The sequence below is a fragment of the Numida meleagris genome, chromosome Z, assembly GCF_002078875.1.
Source record: "Numida meleagris isolate 19003 breed g44 Domestic line chromosome Z, NumMel1.0, whole genome shotgun sequence".
Classification (NCBI taxonomy): domain Eukaryota; kingdom Metazoa; phylum Chordata; class Aves; order Galliformes; family Numididae; genus Numida; species Numida meleagris.
Genome location: NC_034438.1, coordinates 65137185 through 65156879, shown reverse-complemented (window position 1 = coordinate 65156879; position 19695 = coordinate 65137185). Strand labels below are relative to the sequence as shown.

Below are 19695 nucleotides of genomic sequence, written 5' to 3'. Positions count from 1 at the left end.
TACTCGGCTCTTGTGAAGCCTCATCTGGAGTACTGTGTCCAGGCCTGGGGCCCCCTGCACAAGAAGGACGTGGAGCCCTTGGAAAGAGTTCAGAGGAGGGCGACCAAGATGATCAGAGGGCTGGAGCACCTCTCCTATGAGGAAAGGTTGAGGGAACTGGGCTTGTTTCGTTTGGAGAAGAGAAGGCTCCGGGGAGACCTCATTGTGGCCTTCCAATACTTGAAGGGAGCGTATAAACAGGAGGGGGAATGATTGTTCACAAGGGTGGATAGTGATAGGACAAGGGGGAATGGTTTTAAACTGAGATAGGGAAAGTTTAGGTTAGATATTAGGAGGCAGTTTTTCACACAGAGGGTGGTGGCGCACTGGAACAGGTTGCCCAAGGGAGGTTGTGGATGCCCCATCCCTGGAGGTATTCAAGGCCAGGCTGGATGTGGCTCTGGGCAGCCTGGTCTAGTGGTTGGCGATCCTGCACTCAGCAGGGGGGTTGAAACTAGATGATCATTATGGTCTTTTTCAACCCAGGCCATTCTATGATTCTATGATTTGATGATTTGATGATTCTTTCAGAAAATTTATAGCACTTCCATAGATTGTTGTCTAGATCAAGTGGGGCACTACTTGACTTTTGATGCTACACCACCATGACCTCACCTGATAGCCTCTACAGGAAAACTGGGTGATTCTTCTGTGACACATGGTACAGCTTCAGTATGATTGATGCTCTGTGTTTGTCAAGATGGTGTACGTGGCAAAGAGCAGAGAATTACATGGCTTTCTTGTCTGTAGGGCTGTTGCTCCTGAAATTGCTTGTCTGAAAGGTGATACAGAAGAGCACTGGCCATTGTTGCCTGCCTGTAAGACTACTTAATGGCGCCCATAGCCTTAAAACTGGGATTTCAGTGATGATACACCTCACATAACAAGCTAAGTCTACCTTGGTGGGCACTCACATGCTTCGGCAGAAATGTAAAGTATTTTCTGTTGTGGTGGCCCTGCCTGTGGCAGGGGTGTTGGAACCTGATGATCCTTGGAGTCCCTTCCAACATAAGCCATTCTATGATTCTATGATTCTATGATTCCATGATTCTATGATTCTATGATTCTGTGATTCTGTGATTGTATGACTAAGTGAAGGTGTATTTATTGCACATGAAGAAAACAGAGCTGCGAATGACCGTGTTCTTGGCATGGTGACACCTTGCAGCTATTTCACAGTACCCAACTTGTGGACACCACAGCTCTCCTCTCACAGTGATCTCAATAGGATAAAGGATCAAAGTCACGAGAGTTCCTGTGGCATGGTTTGGGACAAAAGCATGACACATGTGGAAAGGCTGGTCCACTGTTTTCACCTGCTATGACCCTTCCCAAAGTTGAAACGATATTTTGATGCATTTTCCTCCTCCTTCTCCCTCTCCCTTTCCCTCTCCCCTCCCTTAGCCTCCTTTCCCCTTCCCTCTCCTTTCATTTACCTTTAGCTGAAAAAGCTGTGGCAACAAAGCTGAAATGCCAGTGTAACTGTGCAGTCTCCCCCAAGTCAGTAATGGTATCTTAAAGTCCTGCATGTAACCTGTGAGGAGTGGTTTTGATTGTCCTCATGGCACCCTCTACTCTGCCCTGGTCAGGCCTCATCTGGAGTATTGTGTCAAGTTCTGGGCTTCCCAGTACAAAAAAGACAGGGATCTCCTGGAAAGAGTCCAGCAGAGGGCCACAAAGATAATAAAGGGCCTGGAGCATCTCTGCTATGACGAAAGGCTGAGCAACCTGGGTCTGTTCAGCCTTGAGAAAAGAAGACTGAGAGGGGATCTGATCATTGTCTATAGATATTGAAGGTGTGGGAGGCAAAGTGACAAGGCCAGACTTTACAGCAGTGCATGGTGCTAGGACAAGGGGAAAAAGCCACACACTGAAGCATAGGAAGTTCCACACAAATGTGTGTAAGAACTTCTTCACGGAGAGGGTGATGGAGCACTGGAACAGGCTGCCCAGAGAGACTGTGGAGTCTCCTTCTCTGGAGGTGTTCAAGACCCACCTGGAGACCAATGTGTGCAACCTAGCCTAGGGAGCCTGCTTTGCAGGGGGTTTGGACTTGATGATCTCTAGAGGTCCCTCACAGCCACTACGGTTTTGTGATTCTGTGACCACATCAGTGGCTGGCCCCACATAACCCATCTGGAATGGCATTTGCAGGTGACTTAGGTTCTCTAGCTGGATGCTGCCAGTGAGAGGAGGCTTACAAGCTCAACTCTGCTAGTGACATACTGCTGCTCTGCAGCAGCTGCTGCCTGAAATATGTTTCTAAATTTAGGAGCCTTCTGCCTTCCTGAGACTGTTTCAGGTGTGCCAATTCACAAAGCTCGGAGATCATCAGACAAGTCAGAAAACCCTAGGATTTGCTTGTGACTTAGTAACATTTGATAATTTCCCCCTATATTCTTTTTGAACTATAAGGCTTTGCTTCAGCTGAAAATCTTAACCAGCCCATACTGACTTGTTATCACTGTCCCTTTATCTGATGGACCTAAAGGAAACCATCTCACTGCACACCAGGCTGCCAGTACATTTCCTGAACACAATGTGTGTTCTCGGGAGGATGACTTCTATAAAACTCACCATCCTAATTAGTAAGTTCCCATGAAATTGAGGAGGGGAAAAGAGGCTAAAATGTGACTCATGCAAGGAACCTGTACAAGCACTTTTTTTTTAACACAAACAAAAATAATACACACAAAAATCGAACTGGATGTAAAGCTTGTCATCCCAGATTAAGGGCTCAAAAGCTTAATTTTTTTTTTCTCTTGTCATTTCTTTGATGGGAGTGCTATATACTCTACACACATTCACACTCAAATCCTGCCTGTCACCAGTAACCCCGGTTTACTCAGAGTATCTGTTTTACTCATACTTTTGCTCATTTTACTCACTCAGTAAGCTCCCACATGGGCTTCCTGCAGAGGAAACACCTTTTAAATAACCCATCTGTAACTCCACCAGCATTTTCTGAGCTACCATCAGAGATGATGGTCCACACTGATATTGCTTTGTCTTTCTGTTATCTGTTCTCAGAGAACATACATGTTTTCCTGTATTAGAGATCTATGCTAAGATTCGATTCCACTGATTTGTAACAGACTTGACTTCTGCACGGCAGGAGCTTAGAAGACCTATACCTTTGTATCCCATTTTCTTTTCTGGTGATGGCGTGCCTCACTGGTTTACATTATAAAGTCTGTCCAGCAAAGAACAGTTCCCACTGTGCACAGTGCCCAGTGGACTGATGAACTCATTTATGCTGGGTCTGTTATTTCTGCTGTGATATAGGATTCCTGGACCACTGCATAAAGAGAGTGAGAGCAGGAGCAAAGGAAGTCTCAAAAATCAATGTTTCATTTGTTAGCACAGAAAACCATGAAATGCCATCACCATTTTCTGTGTTCCTATCCAGATATCCTGTACGTTTAGTATGCTGCAGATTTTTCTCCTTCACACAAATGACCAAAAGAAGCTCTTTCAGACATAAATAAAAGAAGCCCAGTTATTAATGGGCAAGGATAAGAAAAATGCCAGCACATTAAAGAGATGAACTAATCATTTGGGAACTGGGTGCTGACAGCTGAATTAAAAAATAAAACACCCCGAGGAATTATCAACAGAAGCTACCAATTTGATTATGCAGCTGTGAAACTCCACAGGCCAGAGGCACCTCATCTCATTACCAGGAGCAGGATGATCTCAGCACAGATGGATGTGTTCTATTCACCTAAAACCTTGCATTGTTTGAGTCCTGACAAATGAGGCTGCAGCAACACAGGATCCAGCTAGCCAGATGATTGTATAGAGGATGTCATATCGTAGCTTGTGCCTGTCCCCCATCAGTTATGCCACAACTATTGGGACTGAAGCCTGCCGTCTGATTTTGATGCAATTGTGTTGAAGGTCTGCAGTAGTTTCAGCACCATGCAACATAGTGGTAAGAGATCTGAGCTAGCTGGGAGGCCAAAAGCAGCCAAGAGAGGGCACATCCAACTACGCAAGTGTTTACAAAGCTGCCCCAGCCTGAACTCCACCCTCCTGCAGCTGCACTGCCATCAGCATGCAAGTTTAGAGCTAGCTAGAGGATATAGAACTTCATTGGCACTAGAGCCTGCACCCAGTCAGTGTTTCTGAACATTTTAACCAGACATACCTGTGTCCTTTCTACATTAGATAGTTAATGCAGGAAGTTTGTGATAATTTCTACACACCACCCAAATTCTACATTGCTTTTTTGCTTCTTTGATACTTAAGAGTGGTGTGCCCACCAGGAGCCAAATTTACAGTCTTAGTACAGGTCCAGCCATAACATGAATCATTATTTTTCAGCTAAATGCTGTTTGCTTGTGCTTTCTCCAGCAGCACAGTCTGCTTGTGTTAGTAAACACCTATTTCTTGCTTGTCACTGTCAAACAAGAAAAAAACCTGAAGAATTCTGAGGAATAAAAATTCGTTCATGATATCCAGCTGGCACTGGTGAGGTCCCCTCTGTACAGCAAGGAACAATTCCTGTATGAAAGGGCTCAGCTCGGACTTAATTCATACTAAATGTGTGAGGAAGATAATTACACAAATGGAACACTGGAGCAGGAGACATAGAAGGAGCATTGATGTACCTTGCTCAAAAATTGTGCAAGAAATCAATGGAAGAGGGAAAAGTTAATCCAGGGATAAGCTGTCATGGCTGATTTCTCCCCTCAAAGCCATTCCAAGTGACATTCAGCACCACTTACATTGATTTGTAGGAGTGCGGGATGCGAAGACCTAGTCCCTGCATCTCTTTCCAGTTACTGACTTTAGACTATCCTGCTGACATGCTTTTGTTGCCTAAAGGATAGATTATTTTAAAACTAATTTTATTTTGATATGTTTTCCAGTAGAGAGGTTGTTATATAGGGCTATGATAATCTCTGCCTGTAGACCTCATCCTTTTTGAGTGTTTAGTAAAAATGCTGCTGAAAAATGAATTCACAAAGAGAAGCCTTACTCATATTCGTAAAATTCATTTTAGAACAGACTAGGTATAACTTGATCTTCTATACAAAGGACTGGATACATCTTCCTGTGCCTGGTACAAAGGGAGCATGGTATTATTCTACCATCTCTTCTAGATCAGTCACAATCTACACTATAGTTTCAGAGCCCTTTGAAATTTCTATCTCACCAGTGAGATCCACTTATTCAGACTCATCTTCATCTTTTTCAGTGTATTTTTAATTCAGCAGGTTTTTATGTTTGACCTCACCAATGTTTTTAGGACTCGTATACCATAGAATCACAGACTCATAGAATGGTTTGAGTTAGAAGGGACCTTTAAGATCACCAAGCTCCAACCCCTCTGCTACAGGCAGCGATGCCTCCCACTAGACCAAGTTGCTCAAAGCCCTGTCCAGTCTGGCCATGAACTCCCTATCCATATTGAGATGAGTCTGTCCTGATGCAGGCTGACAGCTGGAGAGAAGGTAGAGCAGGCTGCTCTTCAGACCCCAGCAACCTCATGTCAGTGCCACATCAGATATGCAAAGCTCTCATCCATAGATTCTTCTTATTCATGGGTAGTATCCAGCTAGTCTTCTTACAGTGTACACCTCTCTTCTACTGTCTCATAACCATGACTCCTTGTGTATCAGATGGTTTTTATCAGCGGAAGGACTTCTACAGAGAAGCATGGACATCGTCCAAATCTGACTCCAATGTTTTCTAAGCTGGCCTTTACCTCCTGCTCCAAATTTTCTTTGCAGACATTAATGACATTTTATGGTCATAAGCTTCTCCAGTCTCTTGACACTGCTGACCAACCTGTTCAATGTGCTATTTGTTTTAATGGCAACTCAAGGCGCCAAACATGTAGGGACTGGTTTTAAAGCTCTGCTATATCTGACCTTGAACACATTTTTTATGTTGTTGTGTTTTCAAAATCTGTTTGATTTTTTTATTTTTGCTACTGCATGGCAGTACACCTGACATCCTTGTCAAATCCTTTCTCACCTATGACAACAATAACAAGTCACAGCAGATGCGATGAAAATCTGACTTTGAAATGGTTTATATCCATGTCCATTTGCTGTTTAATTCCTCTCACTTTCTCCACTTATTACACCCTCCCTATCTCAAGCATTTCATTTATTTCATTGCTCTTCTACACATTCGTCACACCAAGTCAGTTTTCTCATTTGAGGTCTTACAGCAATCTGACAAAGGGACCTGATTCCTCAGTGCTTTACAGTGCAGAGTCATGTATCACTTTGTCCTACAAAGCCCCTATTTGTACATGACTATGAACAAGTTTTACATTTGCAACATGTTGATCTGAGCGCTATGAATGTCCTTCATTATCGATCTGACCGTATCACTTGTTCAGCATATCCTTGGATGGCTACAAGCCTTTTTCCAACATGAGCTTTTCTACAGTAAGACAATGATACATATGCTAGCTGACCATTGTGTGCTGCTGAATGTTGCTGGGTAAACTCTCCTTGGGGCTTTTACTTTTTCTTTAATTGCAACTTCTCAATACAATTGGTAACAGCTGTTTCTTTCTTATCAATCAGTACTGCTGATAGCATATTCAATCATTCTTTGTCTTCTGTGGACCAGGAGATCCACCAGTTGTGGATCTGCATTATTTTGTCCCTAGAATTCACATACTGCAGTGGTTTAAGAAACCCCACAGGGCAGTAACGTGCTTTTCAAACTGCGGATTTTAAAAGAGGCGAAGACTGGCAATGTCCACTGGGTGGCTCCAGACACTGAACCTTGCTCCTCTGACTCTCTCATTACTATCTCGCCTACTCATTACTATCCCAGTTCTGCAGAAATGCGTGGTGACAACCAGCAACAAGAACAGGGCAGGGCTTGGACTAAGCAAGCTGATGATGCTGCAGATAGATAAATTATTAAGAAGTTATTAATGACTATTTGCATCACAGCAGTGCACAGTAGTTCTGTGGAGGATGCTTGTGCAGGAATGAACATTAGGTCTTAAAATCCACCCACTTGAGACACTTAACTGAGGCAGCCATCCTCAGGAGAATAGATGGGCTTACACAGGCTGTGAGGTGAGGTTCTTTCCTCACTGAGTGAATAAGGAGGTGATGATGTAAATGGAAATGTCTTATTTAAACTCCTGCAGTTACACAGGTTAAGTCCAAGCCTTTGGAGAAGGGAGTTACTGAGGGCCAAAGCCATAGCTGTGTCTTCCCTGGCCATGTAAATACATCTGTGTGAGTGCATGTGTATGCTGTACGTCCTGGCCTTGCCACACACAGCACCTAAAAAGAGGTTTGGCAGAGCATAAGAAAGTTCTTCAATTTAAGGTGAACACAGACTAAATAATCACTGTGAAGCACCAACACAAAACCAGGTGGGACTCTTGACTAACCCTCTGCCTGCTCTTCATAAATTACACTGCAAGTTTCTCATCTTTTTTCACAGTTGTTCCTGCATATGTAATCCTCATGCAAACATGTCTTTCTGATACAGAATTAATTTGATTTTGTTATTTTCCAGACAGTAAGTGCCTCACAGTCTTCCAGCTAACTGTCTGGAAGGAGCTGTTGTGCTAGGCTCCACATACAAGAAAGCCAATCAGTTACCGAAGTCCAGAAAAGATAAACCTAATCCTAACAAGGAAAGAAATGGAGACTAGTCTCTTTTGTTTTATTCAGGGAAACAATCCCATGTGGTTTATGACAAAGATTTAATTCAGATATAATGAAGTCAACAATTTCTATTTTTTTTGCTATTGCACAATTCAATACTTCAGGAAACCCATCGGTTCCACTAGACTTAAAAGAAATGTGAAAATCTTAGATGGCTTTGCACACAGAAGGAGTGTGGTGATGCAACCCATATGGTAAATGAAGAGACTTCCCCATCTTTAAAACAGCATCACACAGACGGTCATGTGAAACTTTCAGCTTTGAAAGGCTAAAGCCAAAGAGACTCCTAAATTTTGCACCTGATGTATCTTTTGTAGGGTCTCATCTATTATGGAAATAGAAACTCTGACTTGGGAACCTGTAGCTTTCATTTTACTGAATTATTGAAATTGTTCTTTTCTTGCTACATCTTGTCAAGAGGTTAGAACCTAAGAGACTGGCATGAAGCTGTGTCAGGGGAGGGTCAAGGTGGGGCTAGGGACAGGCTGTGCTGAGGAGGGCGGTAGGCATGGCACAGCTCCCCAGGGCAGTGAGCACAGCCCTGAGCTGCTGGAGCTCAGGGAGCGTTTGGGCACCGCTCTCAGGCACAGTGTTTGGGTTTGTGTAGTGCTGTGTGGAGCCGGGAGTTGGACTCAATCATCCTTATGAGTCCCTTCCAACTTGGGATATTCTATATTCCTATGACTTTAGAGATGGTAACTGCCCCTTTTACAAGGGACTGTAGCATGTGATCTACTGTTTTAGAAGTTTCAATACGCATAGAAATTAATGCTGATTAGCGGTGTTAGTTTGACTAAAAAGGTTGTTCACAAAAAACTGCTTCAGTCCAGAGCAGACTTTAAGCCTAAATATGACTTTCTTCTTGAGGAACATGTGTCTTAATCTATAACATACTGACATGGATGAAGTGTTTGAAACATATGATGTGGAAATTCCTCGATATGCAGAGGTGGATGTTTGGAATTTTTTTCTACATCTTTTCTTCTGCTAGATTGGGCACATGCATGTCTTTACTGAGGTCCATATTTGAGGAGAGCAGACATAGCTGGAGTGGTGGGACTCTGTGTTCATATTGAACAGTCAATCTTTTTGTCCTCTTTACAAAATGCACAGGCATCATCATCAAATAATTACAAATTATCAGTGCCTAGGAGTAGTGTGGTATCCTTACATTCATATTCAGATAACCAGCACTTAAATGACTGCTACAGATTCGGTGTGCCATTCTGCTATTTTAAGTATAAATTGAGCTTCAGATCCAAAGTAATAAGTTGTGTTGCTATTTTTCTGTGTGTGGTTTTTTTTTTTTTTTTTTTTTGAAGTGTCACATCTGGATATGTTATACCACATGTAAAAACCTCAAGCTCTTTGCCACCCAGCAACTCTTAATTAATTTCTCTTCTGATATCATCCTGCAAATTCTATGGAATTCTCTAATTCCACTGCAGAGTACATTCCTTCAGAAATCTGAGACTTCCTATTGTTAAGGTTTTTAGCCTGGCTTTGTTTTGTTCTCAGTTTTCCCAAGAAATGTATCACATGTGAAAAGCATCCCAGCAAAAGCTTTATAGGAGGTGAAGGATGTACTGTTTTGGAAACCATAATTCCTAGGGGTTACTGAAATGGGAATCTGTGCATCTTCAGCATACAAACTGAAGTTGATCAGTCTTGGTGGAGAACCAGATGGAAGGTGTGGGGACAAAAAGCTGCTCCTGTGCAGAAAGCTTGATATTCCCTCATAAGCAGAGCAGAATTTGAAGAGACTGTCTGGAGATTAGACTTTTTTTTTTTTTTTATTTCACTCTTGAGGAGCTCTCCAGTGCAACTGTTCATACAGGCAGTATGCAGAGGCAGACCAAAGGGCAGTTTACAAGCTGCATCTGGCATTTTAGTTAAACCCCAAAATGCTGAATAAACAATGTTCTTTCTACAACTGAACTTTTACTTCAGCTACTATCAGTGTGGAAGCTGCAAACATTTGTGCTTATGTGGACCGTGCACTGGGGGACACACTGTTCTCTGGAGTTGCACACAATTCTGCAACTGTTCGTTCCTCCCTGGAGTCTGACTGCAGGGAAATCATTGAGACCTTTCCAAGACCATTAAGGCTCCTCATGTCCTGGCTTGCACCTCCAGCTCTCAGGAAGGTCTGAGCAGCTGGTTCTGACATCAGATGATCTCTCTTTTGAAGGTCCCTCTTTTGAAGGTGTGCCCTCACGTCTGCCTTACACATGCTGTCTCCCTCTGTCATGAGAAGTCTACTAGTATCAGTCTCAAGAGATACATAATTACAGTCACGGTTCCCAAGCTGAGGCATGCTTCCCTTTTATCGTAAGAAGCCGGAAAGAAACCCTGCCCTCAGAAAAAAATGAAGGAATGGACACCAGGAGGAGATAAACTGGCAAAGGCGCAGCAGCGATTCTAAGCTCAGCTGAACCCTATGCCTGTATGTGCTGCACTCTGCAATAAGAGCGGATTTCAGTGTAGATGCCAGCTAACGCCATGGTTCTGTGATACACTCATAGTCTGTTAATAGCAAAGAATAACAGGTTGCCCAGGGAGGCTGTGGATGCCTCCTCCCTGGAGGTGTTCAAGACCAGGCTGGATGGGGCTTTGAGTAACCTGGTCTAGAGGGAGGTGTCCCTGCCTGTGGCGGGGGGTTGGAACTAGATGATCTTAAAGGTCCCTTCATACCCAAACCATTCTATGATTCTAATCAGTGCATTAAGAAAAAAAAATATTTTCTGCATCACTCACCCACGTCAGGAAGACACCAGCAACCAGAAAACAAATGTTTGTCTCAAGAAAGAGCTTGTAACCAATGGACCAAAGCACAGACTTTCCTCTGTTACGTTGGCACTAGGGCTTCTCCTTCACAAAGGATCACTGAACAGAACCCTTCTCCTGGAGGTGACACAGCCATGGCTTGCCACCAGCATGCATGTGGGTGAAACACTCCACCAACTCATCGGGCATTTGCAAATGTTAGGAGCTGCACATGCAAGATGCTGGTTTACTGATGGTTTAGCTCTGTGAGTTTCTTTTCTCCAGGAGCATGGCAGGTCCATTCCTTGTGCCTCAAACTGGTGTCTGCTGTTAAGTGAGGAGATATGTTGTTACAGAGCATTTCATGTTGGCGTGCTAGACAAAAGTTTCAGAGCAATGAAAACTCTACACCTTTCGTAGTAAACACAGGCCTCCAGCACGTACTATAATGTAATCTAGTAAAACAAAATAGTTTTGGGAGCCTTTCAAATGCTGTGAGGGAACAGCAGGCTGTGGGTGGGCTGCTCTGCTCTATGAATGCTGCCTGTTAATACCCAGATGTCGAATGCCAACTTTCCATTCACTGCTGTAAAATAACAGACTGTCATGCGGTAAAAATAGCCCTGACAGGCATGCAATACATTCCAGAGCCTGTTTCACCTACAACACACCACTGAGAACATGACTGTGAAAGTTCACTGGGTATCTATGTCAATGCTATCCCAAAGAACAGGTTTTATGTCCATGACTGAATATGAGGAAGAACTTTTTTACTGTGAGGGTACAGAGCACTGGAACAGGTTGCCCAGAAAGGTTGTGGAGTCTCCTTCTCTGGAGATATTCAGGACCCACCAGGATGCTTTCCTGTGTGACCTACTGTAGGAAACCTGCTTTAGCAGCGGTGTTGGACTGGAGGACCTCCAGAGTTTCCTTCCAACCCCCATTTGTGTGATTCTGTGATTCTGTGATTCAAGGGAAGGGAAATGGTTCTTGTTCACTTCTTGCTCCTGTGGTAGCATTTATTCAAAATCTAATGCAACTGCAGGAAGCAGGAGATCACTTTCTCACTGTGCAACAATGGGAAAGAAACACAGGACTGTCTGCTTTCCTCTAACACTGACCCAGGTTCTTTATGAGAACATGGAAAACTAAATTAGTTTCAAAACTTCTTTGTGACTCAGGACAGTTTATGCCAACAGATTTTCCAAGTATATGTCTGGCTCTGATCTACCATTTGTATAATGGTGCCACCTATCTTGCAGCCAGGTTTCATGCACTTGATGCTGCAGCAATAGCTTACCTTCCATTTAAGACTCAATCAGTGTTGAAGAAAAGTCTAATTTTTCCATTAAGTCCACTGGCCATACAACTTCATAAAAAAAAAAAGAAAAAAGACAGAATACCAGCATTTTCGCAGGGGCAGGAAAAGTCTTACTCTGATGACTCAAGTTGGACAAGTATGAATGCCAGGAGTTCAGGACAAAACTTACTTCAACTCTGCTTATTCCTTTATTTTCACTTTGAATTCTCGGATGCAAATACTGTTCCTAGTGTCCATATGCTTCAAAATTCTAAAGATATAAAGTTAATCATAACTATCAAAGATCATTGTCTAATCCACTGGTAGATGGTTCCTGTGGCTACATCTCAATCTTTTACTTTTGAACTTGTACCTTCATCTTGCACTTCTGTATACACTTGTTGGTAACTATCAGCATAACTGCATGATATTATTTCATTATTTGTATTGAGTTCTTTACTGTGGGCTGTTCTGCTTTATTCCTGTTTTTTATGATGCTGGCATTTTTTCTGTCACTTGTTATGAAGAAGTGATGAATAATGGAGACATTCTTCTTCCAAACACTTTTACAGATAAAGAAGCTCATTAAATCACTATACTTACTTGTGTAAGTTTACTCATATGTGCATATCCTTGCAGGCTTCAAGCTGAAGTATGTGCTTTGTCATATCATGATAATAGGGAAGTCTAATAAACAAGCAGCAGTCTGTACATTCATGCATCTTTGTTGCCCCAGTTAAAATTAAACAGCTTCCACACAGTGGAGGACTGGTTATATTAGCTTAAGACTAAACATTAAAAGCATGTGTATATCCATCAGAAGATCATTTTTTTTTAGCAGGCAAGTCTCATAAAATGAGCCAGAAATAATAATACTGAACTGAAGCATCCCTTCTGTGTTCAAGGCCTTCATGTTTATATACAAATCCATAGCTAGTTCTGCTGTTGCCTTAAGGTAGAGGTATTTGGTACTTCCAGATAATTCAGGACTGCATGGGTCTGTGTCCTCGTTGCTGAATGTTACTCTGGTCTCAAACACTACCTTGTTCAGTTTTCTGCTCTAAGTGTTGCAGTTCACTCAGCTTGGTAGACCTACTGCTTATGGTTTACCATATAAAGATTGATATTTCTCTTGCGCCATTGATGTTCGTGTAGCAAACTCAAAGCTGTGAGAAAGGTAGCTTCCAGAGCACTTCAGCATAAGTGGAGGAAATTGTGCACTCTGAGATTAGGATAGGATGCTCTTCTGCAAGAGGAAGGGAGTGACTGCAAGTTCCCCCTTGTTAAAGCAGAGCATGCTTGCTGCTTACCAGAGGAGGATGGACATTGGCTTCCATGAGAAAGCTTCACACTGCTCTTAGAGCAAGTGCAAAAACTTTGCATGTTTTCCAGAAAAGACAAGCCCTAAATGTGGCATGCAAGAAGAAAGCAAATGCTTTCAGGATGAGTTCATTGTGCTTCAGCCCTCCAGATAACGTACCTGACATCTTCTTGTCCCTCCTACTGGCCCTTTCTTGCTCAGCCTATCTTGATGGGCTCTGTTTGGAAGGATCATGTTGTCACAGATGTAAATTGGAATTAAATTAATGACTTGAATCTCTACTGTCCTATCTCTAAAGTTCAGGTGTAGTATTGCATTATCAAAATCAAAACAGTTTTACTTCCTTTGGAGTTCCGTCAGAAAGATGCCAGGGAATTTCAGCTTGCTAGCAAGGCTGTCAAACAAATGTCCTTTCAAATTAGTTGTAAGATGCTGACCTGTCATTTGTGGCCACAGCTGAAGAGAGCTCCATTACTTCCAAATATTTAATGCTTTTATTTCATGGTTACAGTTAAAGAACATGAAAACACAAACTACAGGGACAAGAGTTTTTCTTGACTTACTTCCTACTCTTTCAATTAATGAAGTAAATCTCATAAGGACACAAACTTCATTGCCTTCAGTGGTGGTATTCACATAGCTGAAATTAAGTTCATGCTGAAGCATTTTGCTGGATGGGGTCAGAGCACTTAGCACCTTGAAGCATTTGCCACTCGATGAAATATGTATTACACTATTTGTTTTTCAACTTCAATCCATGTATTCTCCCCATCTACTGCATTAATTTATGGAATAAAGTACCAGGAAGTGTATGAAACTTAAAAAAACTCTCTTGCCTTATGTTACTACAGATATAAAAAATGGTGCACATGCTCAGATTAGTTTTAATTAATATTAATAACAGGACAGAGACTAGTAATACAAGTCAAGTCTCACATTCATGCTAATCCATTACTTCCACATAGGAGATGTTTAGTGTCATCCAAACTCAGTGTGGGTCTGCTTGCATACATCCCTAGAGAAACATCTGCAGCAATTTCTCCAAGAAATTTTGCAAGAAACCTGGCATCAGCAAGAAAAAATATCACCAGATTCTAGTCTAATACTTCAAGCCTTGGACTGCTGGTCTTATTTTTCTTTCTTTTCTCTCCTGCATGTTTCAGCGGGTAGATTTGTAGATTCTGTGGCAACAAATCTGACCAGCTTTCTGTCAATATTCTGCTAGCTAAAAAAACTCTAAATTCACACAGTCTAACTGGCAGAAGGAACAGTGCTGGAATTTGTTTTGTGGGGGATAAAACCATTTTCCTTAAGAGCTTTACAATACATTATTTGGAGTAAAACAGAGGGAAACACACACACACATAGAAAGAGAACAAACATTAACTTAGAGTGCAGTGGTGAACTGATGAAAGGAAGAAATTCTAATGCCCAGACCTTGCTTAGGAAAGCTGTAGATATTTGATCTGCTGATAGCATCTGCTGTTGCACTTTGAAAAGTCATTTGCACCAAAGAAAAGTGAGTGCAAAAGAGTGCTACCACTCTTAAAAGTCCTTTTGGCTGTAGGAGGTGTAAAGCAATGGAGAATCTCACAAGTGCTGTCTGAGCCATATAACTGCATCTGAAGGGGGATCTCAGCCCTCTTTTTAGCTCCCCCATGAAAAAAATCTGTCCGAGTCCACTCAACACAGATATTGCTATAACTCTAGATTGCCAGTCATGGAAGTCTGGGAGAATAAATTTTGGGCTGTATGTCTGCCTGTCTCTTACAGCCTCCATAGGCAGATGTTAGCTGCCACCAGAGATGGGGATGGAGGCATGAGTTAGGAATATATCTAGTCTTAATTGGAATGATGATTCTTATGCAAAACAAAGGGAAACTGTCTCTACCTGTGTATATTTTCTTCCAGCTTTTTCACCTTCAGCTCATCCTCTTCTGACTGCTTCCTTCTGGCTTCTTCTTCTTCGGCAGAGCCAGCAGGAATTCCCTGCAGCAGCCATTTTTCCCGAAGAGCTTTTGACTATCAGGAAGAAAAACAAATAGCTTTAACAACAGACAGGACAAAAACTATCTTAAGGCTAAGAAGGAGCTACCTCTGCATCTGAATTTCAGATTACTCCAATTGAAATATAAACAACTGATTTGAGCAGTGAATTCTGGGGAGTCTGTTAGATACTTCCACAAATTTATGAGTATCAGTTTTGCAGTATACATTGTGTTTAACATCTATGCCTTATTTTGAAATTATGTTTTGCTCCTAATAGAAACAAGAGTTTAATCCACCCAAATGAGCCAGTTCTAAAAGAACTTAAGTCTTTCAAAAAAGCCTAAATGTCTCACAAATGATAAAGCATGTACTGGAAGGACTAAACTCATAAACATCTGAGCGCCTGAAAAAAATAAAAAAGGAGCAGTATGTTCTAAGTGTAGTGCATTTCATGAAGGATAAAATCACTCCACTATTAAATTAATTAAACAGTTTTTTTTTTATTAATACGACAGATCTCTGTGTATTTACTGACATGCACACAGACACACAACATGTAAACCTATAAATTCAAGCAAGCACATACATTATCATTCAGCCACAAAACAGTTAAAACAAATGTAAGTCTTCCAGAAACTGTGAGTATACAAGGATGCAACACTGCTACAAAAAATGGTGATAGCTTATACCCTGGAAAAGAATTCTGGGGAGTTTTGCTGTGTTTTTCATGGCAACAACTTCACCTAGCCACTGTGTGGTCTGGCTGAGGTTCACCCCCAAGGATATGAACCATGGAGATGCACTGCTGCCAAGCAATCCTTTCAGCAGCCCATCAGCCTGCGTGTCTTGGACAAATCCATCCCAGGGGATGCTGACAGGACGTGGCCTCATAGGGCTCATTTGGTGAAAGGAAGATCGACAGCCTAAAGCCATGCTGGGCTTTGGGACTTGGCAAGAGGGGAATGGAGAGGTGGAAACATTGGTCAGCCAGGGGACTGACAAACTAACCCTTGCCTTGGCCAGAGAAGGAAGCCTTGATTCTGAATTACCAAAGTGGCTGGAAATGCTTCTTCAGGAGGCATATGAAAGTTTGCATCCTCTCCAGAAAAAGAAGAATTCTAAAAAGGAAATCATCAGTTCAGAGACATCAAATTTTAGAGGCTGCTTGAATGTACACTGTCAGTCTTTTGAGTGAAGTATTTGTAGCTGGAAGAGAACCTGATTTTTGCAAACTAAGTACAAAGAAAATACATTCACCACCAAAAGTACGCTTCAAACCCAGCCCAAAATAGAAAGATTTTTGACATGAGAGACTGAGCTTAGTTAGTTTTTCAGTGTATATATAGACATAGTATCTATGCACAAACTATTCTTGTCTCTGCATGGCGTATTTGACATCAGGCAGTTATGTTTTAATAAGGCAGCAGACACAGAGCAATATATAAGACAAGTGGATTAGTCTCAGTTTTTGCTGTGGCCTCTGAGGTGTTCATAAAATACTAGGGACAGCTACCTTCAGCCACAGCTTCTGCATTTCACTGGTCCTTTTGCTGCCACTACCGCTTACTAGTGCTTCCAACTACATTTTGTGGACTGGTAGTAAGATTTCCTGGTGGGATCTTTGCTTGAACCCACATGACTGCTGCCCAGGAGGAGCTCATCATCTCCTCCAGCCTAGTGGCACTACTGAATTGCCCGCTCCGTGGAGGACTCCCAGACATACAAAAATCAGAATACAATAGTGAAAGAGGGATTTGCAGGTCGTGACTTCACATCTTTTGGGTGCTATGCATTTAACAACTTGTGCTTATCTTTGGCATTTAATGGGTCTCTGCATCACAGCTCAGTGGGGTACCTTCTGCAATACATTTCAGAGACTTGTAGGGGCTGGAAGGGACCTCTAGAGATCATCTAGTCCAACCTCCCTGCCAATGCAGGTTCCCTAGACCAGGTTGCACAGGTCAGGTCCAGGCAGGTCTTGAATATCTCCACAGAAGGAGACTCCACAACCCCCTTGGGCAGCCTTTTCCAGTGCTCCGTCACCCTCTCTGTGAAGAAGTTCTTACACACATTTGTGCGGAACTTCCTTTGCTCCAGTTTGCATTCAGTCCATAGCAGTATGAAAGCTGATGGCTCCTTAGAAAAGGTATGTCTTTTTTTTTTTTTTTAATTGAAATGCAGCTGCATGCAGAAATGTGTTGCTGCATGTATTGTACCCAGCTGTGGCCTCAAATCTGAAAATTTGAGAGATGCTGTGTTGGAGAAAAACTCCATATTCTAATGATCAAACTCTGAAAATGAAGGCAGCTTTCTCTGTTTTAAACCCCTTGTGATGCGGATCTGTAAGTCCTAAAAAGGCCCTTGGCAAAGTGCTGTTTGGACAGATTAAGAGACATTTAGCTTCCAGTCACTCCTCATTGTCTATAGGAGGATAGATAAAATTCAGGCTTTCTTTTCAGTGCACTTTTACAGAATTTTCATGACAACGTTCAGGCAGGAGAAGCCAGCCTCTTCAGTACAACCACTGTGCACCAAGAAAGATACTTTGTGCAGATTTCATTTTGGCCTTTGTTTATGTGAAACATTTGAGCTACAAACTCACATGATTTCTTTCTCCCAGAAGCCTCTTTTTTGACCTATTAATAGCATGTATTTGAAACTGGAAAGCATCAATGGGATTTTTTAAAGACATATTTAGAGACAAGAATCCTATGATCTACTAAAAATCCTCCCTCTTGGGTGAAATGTCAGCATATTTTATCTAAACCAGAAAAACTGGTAGCTTTGATGTTTTTGGCTCTCCTATGTAAGGTGAAAATGAAGGCAGTCATTAAATACTATGCCGAGGAATCCAAACAAGAAGACTCTGTGAAATGGAAACATTTATAAGGACCACTTCCTAAAATTCAGCAAATTTATTTGCCAGTAAGTTGAGGTTACATGTATTTATATACCCACTGCAAACACAACAGGCAAACATGCAGGCACACATCAGGGGACTGTGCACAACAGCTTTGCTGGTTGTGGGACCTATTCTCCTCTGCCAGATCCCTGGCATGGCACTAAGGCAGTAGATTGGACTGGAAAAATCTCTCACCTCCTTCAAGCAAACATCTTCCAGGCCATTTTCATCAGAAACCTGGAAGAAAGACTTTGGCACATCTGAAGTAACAAAGGGCACACAGAGCAGAAGAGGGAGGTGGTGGTACAGCTGTGTGGGATGCTTTGACATAGCTCCTGTGTACCAAACAGTCCAGTGAGGCAGTCTGCACCGAAGCTGGCTAGCCAGATGCAGGACAGAGCCAGATGTGGTTGGAAACAAAAGATGGTTCACTGCCATGTGTTCTTCACAGCTATGAAATCTGGATTACATATCTTCTAAAATTCTTGCAAAATTTGCCCCAGAAAGATATTCCCCACTTCTGCTTACTGGAGAACACTAGCATGAGAATGGAGTCTGAAGTCAGATCACCATCTGAGTTACCTCCAGTTAACAACATTGTGTAAACAATGTTATACTGTATTAACAGTCTGTAATTAAAGCAGTTATGCTAGCATTTCAGCATTGCTCTTCCACTGTTACCCGATTCATGCCTTAACTCTCTACTGCATCTTGGAACTTCTCTATTCACCAGTGTTGTGCTGAATGGTTAGACATGGCTGAAAGGGCAGAGTACTGCAAGAGTGGGCAGTTATACCAATACAAATCTACAGGAATTTGTACTGCGCATTCCAATAATGGAATGTGAATATGCTGTACTGTTAGAAAGCAACATTTAACTGGTACAACAATCAGCCAAGCTATGTACAGTTTGGTATAACTATTCCTTCATTTACTGAGAGAGTATAATTTCTTCAGGGCTAAATCCTTCAGCAGAAATTAAATCATGCCATTTAAAAGGCTCTCTGCTACTGAAGTGGAAAGGGCATGGGGATTGCACTGCACTAGGTCACCGCAGCTTGCAGGTGATTTGGTTTCTCTGCACACAAGGGAGATGGCAGAGATACCCAGCAGCTCCATGTTTATTTTGCAAGCAGAAGAAAGCAGAGTGAATTTTTCTCACTGTGCTAAAAGAAAAAAAAGTAAAAAGGTCACAAGTCTGTGAAAAAATTATGGTGAGGACAGCAATAAGTGAATAGATGTTGGAAAGAACGGAAAGAAGCCATTGCCAGCGTCTGAAAACAGGAGACACAGTGACAGCCACAAATGTGCTCAACTTCCTCTTGTGCTATAAATTCCAGTTTCATACTTCAGTACAGTAAAACCCAAGGGCTTTAAGATGTTTACATTTAGCACTGTCAAGGAAATAAAGCATAGCCCCCTGAATGAGCACAGCAGAATTGCTGTACTGAAAAAAAATGTCTTTATTTTCAGTATTGTATTTTACTTTAATATTGCATAAAATGTCTAACTGTTGGGAAACAGTTTATTATAACAAGTAAATCCTTTTATCGTCACTTCCATTCACTAATATGCCACCAAAAGACCTCATGAGCCAACTCTGGATCGCCCCTGCTGGTGAATAATTCAACCCATCAGTCTTGCTGATTTTGGACCTCCTTTGATAAACATTGTTCATAAAGAAAAACACATTTCTAGTCCCACATGAATGCAGTGTATT

General features: G+C 42.0%; 1 protein-coding gene across 4 annotated transcripts in view; it reads right to left on the bottom strand.

Moving 5' to 3' along the window:
* The window catches only part of LOC110389395 (A-kinase anchor protein 2-like), a 258560-nt gene that overhangs the window by 180277 nt on the left and 58588 nt on the right, over positions 1-19695 (bottom strand). For all 4 annotated transcript variants that reach the window (XM_021379718.1, XM_021379721.1, XM_021379719.1 and 1 more), the window contains exon 3: positions 14976-15106. In XM_021379718.1, the coding sequence (XP_021235393.1) occupies positions 14976-15106 (131 nt within the window). The remainder of the gene's footprint in view (positions 1-14975; positions 15107-19695) is intronic.